The sequence below is a fragment of the Fukomys damarensis genome, unplaced genomic scaffold (genome assembly GCF_012274545.1).
Source record: "Fukomys damarensis isolate Sample0158 unplaced genomic scaffold, DMR_v1.0_HiC HiC_scaffold_25, whole genome shotgun sequence".
Classification (NCBI taxonomy): Eukaryota; Metazoa; Chordata; class Mammalia; order Rodentia; family Bathyergidae; genus Fukomys; species Fukomys damarensis.
Window position 1 is genome coordinate 3,440,906 of NW_022900937.1, and position 4,391 is coordinate 3,445,296.

The 4,391-nt window shown below is 50.8% G+C and overlaps 1 protein-coding gene across 2 annotated transcripts in view; it reads right to left on the bottom strand.

The window, feature by feature from the left end:
- The window catches only part of Ostc (oligosaccharyltransferase complex non-catalytic subunit), a 9,274-nt gene that overhangs the window by 2,493 nt on the left and 2,390 nt on the right, over positions 1 to 4,391 (bottom strand). Inside the window, exons 3-4 of one of the 2 annotated variants that reach the window (XM_010641532.1) lie at positions 3,572 to 3,769; positions 179 to 500 (exon numbers count right to left, since the gene is read on the bottom strand). In XM_010641532.1, the coding sequence (XP_010639834.1) occupies positions 482 to 500; positions 3,572 to 3,769 (217 nt within the window). In that variant the 3' untranslated portion in view covers positions 179 to 481. Of the gene's footprint in view, positions 1 to 178; positions 501 to 3,571; positions 3,770 to 4,391 lie in introns of those variants that run through there. The other variant, XM_033756119.1, reaches the window with a different exon arrangement.

Genomic DNA, 4,391 nt, shown 5'->3' on the forward strand with positions numbered 1-4,391 from the left:
AGTTAGGCGTGGCAGGCGCTCCTCAGAAAGCGCTGTACTCCTGCTCCTGTGCACGTCCTACTCGCCAGGACGCAGTCTGCATCCGCAGCGCGGCCCGCAGGACACGGCCCGCCCGCCAGGCCACAGGCTCAGCTTACGGGATTCGGAAATGGCATCTCCAGAAACGCTGAGGACCTCGTAAAAAAAAAACCACTTTATTCATGAGACAGTTTGAGACGTGGAGTATGTTTTTTAACAAATGAAAAATGAAGGAGAAAACGGCACTTAGCACACATCAGACTAGGGCAGCTGGAAAAAAAAATGTGATAAACTTGTTTCTGATATCAAAAACTCCAGTCCGAGCTTCCAATGCCTCCCATGTTTCCACTGGGTATTTTTTTATTGCTGTTCTTCCTTTTTTCCCACATTTCACAGCCCAGGACTGGTACGGCCTTTAACACTTCAGCGACGGGAGCCAATGCGGTGACTTCTCCAAGGCACACTAGCCCATCAGGTAGCCCCTGCAGAAATACATTCACAAACACGGAAGTGAGAAGGACACAACGCTCAAAATGTCCACAGCTCAAGACGGTCAAACCACATCGAAAACGTAACTGTGACTACCCATTATGGTTCATGTTTATCTCGCTGCCTTCATTCCAATAAAGTACGACTGGGCTCTCTCTTCTCCCTCCAAGTTACAAAGCAAATGCAAGGCCTGAGCGAATATACAGTGACTGAATGTTTAAAAGTCTGTTACAGTAAAGACACAGTGCTGTTAATCCCCCTCAAACCCTCCCCCTTGGGTCCTTCGGGAAGCACCCTGTCCTCACTGCCTCCACGAGGTGTGATGAAAACAATGGCCGTCCGCGGGGAAGGCAGCCCCCAGCCCCCATCCCGCTGAGTCACCGGATCTGGCCCCCGCGACTTGCGGCCCTTTCCCAAAGCCAGACTGGCCGTGAAAGGGAGATGTTTTGAGTCCGTTGCAGACATCAAGGGGGCTAGGACAGCGCAACCCTCAGGAAAGAGGGCTCCACAGCCGCTGCAGGAAGTGGCAGGGACGACGGGATGAGCGAGTCTGCAGCAAGGGAGTGTTGAGGGGGTTCACGGCAATGTGTGTTTTACTGTAATTAATTAATTTTCTGTAACAGACATTCACCGTATTTTTCATTTGAAGATCTCAAAGCACTTTGTTTCTTCTTAGAACATATTTGCCATGCACAGTGCCCACATTTGTCCTAGGGAATTTGTACGAGCATGCACTATATTTTTCCATCATTCCTCATAGGCTAAAAAACACAGAAATAAGAAAAATGAAGTACAGAAAAGGAAACATTATACAAGGGTTAAGAATCAGAATCAGTCCTCTGGAGTCTAAAAACTGTAACAAATCTTCCGACTCCTCCAGGTGTATAAGGCCCTGATCCCCAGGAGAGGAGGGTGCGCAGCAGCTCCTGCGGGCCCTCGGGTCCCCAGAAGCAGGCAGAGCCACCGCCTCTGTTGTCTCAGCAAACACGAGCGCAGACCGGGCTGCACTGCGCCCGCGTGCGCCGGACACGCACCGGCGCCTTCGTTTCATGCAAGCGTCGCCCGAGACGTTTTTAAATCAAAGTATGAAACTTGGTGTTACAGAGGTCCCAGCCTTTTCTTTTAATAAACCTTGTGACCTACCAAGAAAAGAATCCGTGGAATCAGAGAGAGAGCAGAATCATCCAGCGCTGTCAGCATCAAGAGACACCGGGGGGTCTGTTCCCCCCTCCTCCTCCCGCTCCCTCTGTTGCCCGAGGGAACGCACCACTCCCGTAGGAATCTTTAACCCCGAGCTCCACAACCAACAGACCCCGAAGGCCTCGCACGTCTCCGCCGACCCTGCGTGTCCTACGCTGGGCGCTGCTGTCCACAGCCAGTGTGCGCCTGCGCTCTGCACTGCACACGCAGGCCCACAGGTCTCATCTGAGCGAGGGCGGCCAGGCCGACACAGCCTCGCTAGAGCCGCCGGCCAGCACAGTCCGGCCAAGGGAAACTGGGGGATGCTACCAAATATCCTTACACTGAAGATACGGTGTTAGAACAAAAGGGCAAAGAAATCAATGCCACACAGTGTTTCCTGGTGGGAAATTTATATGTTGAAGCCAGGTACCGTGGCTCACGCCCAGTGGGGGGGGGGCGCTGAGCAAGAACATTTTCCACAAGTTCAAGGCCAGCCTGCACCTCATAGCAAGACCCTGTCTCAAAAATTATAAAAAATAAATAAATAAAGTAAGCAAACCAAGAAATTTAAAAAACTAGACAGGAGAAGCCCATGGGGATCTTCTATTTAACCTCTGCGTGAACACTCACTGGACGCCTTCTGTGTATTAAGGCACGCACTGTGCTAGGTTAGTGTGACACAAAAGTCTCCCAAACAGCGTGACACGCATCCTTAAGTCTCATCCTCGGCAGCAACTCTAGAGGCCTAGAGGCAGTGGCAGGGTACACTACACGGAGCAGGTCAGACCTGGGCGCAAGGCAGGATAAGCGTTATTCTCCTTTAACGGCTGAAGGGGGCGCTGTGGGGCAGGGAGCGGTCTGCTCCAAAGGGATGGGCCAGGCCGGGATTTAGCTCAGTGGTGCTGCACCTACTTCGCAAGTGCAAGGTCCTGAGGTCCAGAGTTCGACCCCAGGTATCACAAAAAACAAAACAAAACAAAACAAAAACCGCTGGACCATCAGTGCAGGCCGCCTCTGGCGGCCCCACCACATCCTCGCTTTCTTCTCTCAGAAACAGTCAGAGCTGACTCATTTATTCTCAGAACTGCGGTCTGAATCCAGCCTGAAACACGGACCTTTCAGGGTCCCGCCGGTCTTTGAAATAAACACCCACATCACACTGGACGGCCCCCAGGCGGGAGTGAGGCCGAGGCCAGAGCCAGGAGGCGGCCACCCAAACCCAGCTCCAGACCCTCCCTCCTCCAGCCTCGCTGTCCTGCCCACAGCTGCACAAGCGTTGCTCCTTGAGAATCCCCCTCATTTGCTAAAACAAACCTCTGATACCAGATTTACTCACTGGGAAAACCCAGCCGCCGCTCTGCGGCCTGAATTTCCTGGAAGACAGAAACACCTCTCAGCTGGAGGACGCCAGGCGGCTCCCCACACCCGCAGGCAGTGAGGCCCGGGGAGAGCCCAGCGGAGTCTCCACGGCCTTCTCCACACAGCCTCCCTGTCTGTGGCACAGGACGAGCACCAGGGCGCCCCCCACCCATCAGTTTCCCAGGTGGGGTCCCAGAGCCCTCCCTCCACAGTGCCCCAAGAGAAGCAGCGGTTCACAGGTTAGAAACCTCCGGCGGCTACGGCAGCTCATCACGACCAGAACTCACCAAAAGACACTTTAAAGACAAAAGAATTTTTAAAAATGTCACCGGGGGGACAACTGCATTTTCTCCGGATCCCACGTGGGGACAGCGCTGTACCCTGAGCAAGCCTCTGGCTCTTCTAGGCTCTTGTCTCTTCCAACCCATGCCAAATTAAATCTGTGCTCTCAGGCTGTCCACGTCATCATGTTACTTCCAACAGAAGTTAAATTGCAAATTACACAGAGTATCGCGCGACTTACGGCAGCTTCATCCTCATGAATACTCTGGCCATGAAGAAACTCAGCAGGACACAGACAAAGCCGATGAACAGAAGGAGGAATCTGTTAAGCTTTGGGATGTTCGGCGCGTTGGATCGGTCCAGGATGATGAAGCCCAGGCCGCCCATGGTGAACAGGAAGCTGGAGGCCAGGCCCTCCATGATGTACTGTCCGTTCACTCTGCAGCAGAGCACAGCGCATCCGCAAATGAAAACTCCCCTCAACAAGCTCCTGTCTCCTCACATAAGACATTTTATGCTAATTTTGTATTCTTTTCTTTTGGTACCGGGGATAGAACTCAGGACCTCACGCTTGAGAGGCAGGTGACAGATCCACTCAGCTAAATCCCCGGTGCTCTGGGTAGTCATCTGATCATGACTTCCAAAAATATTTACTGAGAAATCTATTAGATATCAAATACCGCTCCAGGTTCTGGGATGCAACAATAAACAAGAGACAAAAATTTTCATGTAGCTATATTTAAAAAAAAGGTTTAAAAGACTAACACAACCGTCTACATAAAATCAATATTCCTATTTTAACTAACTCCAATTATTTGAGGTGTATGAACCCTTTACCAAGAACTGTGGCTTTTAAAAGTCATACATAGACTTAAATGTCTAATATCAATTTTAAATTAATTTTGAATTAGCTAGAGGTGTTTCCTGAAGTTTTGTCATAATAAACTTTCCGTTTCCAAGGAAAATATTTTAAATTAAGGCCCCAATCTCCACAAGGACTCCACAGCAATCTATAAACCTTTACAATCCTATGCAAACTGGGCGTGTATATATATATATAT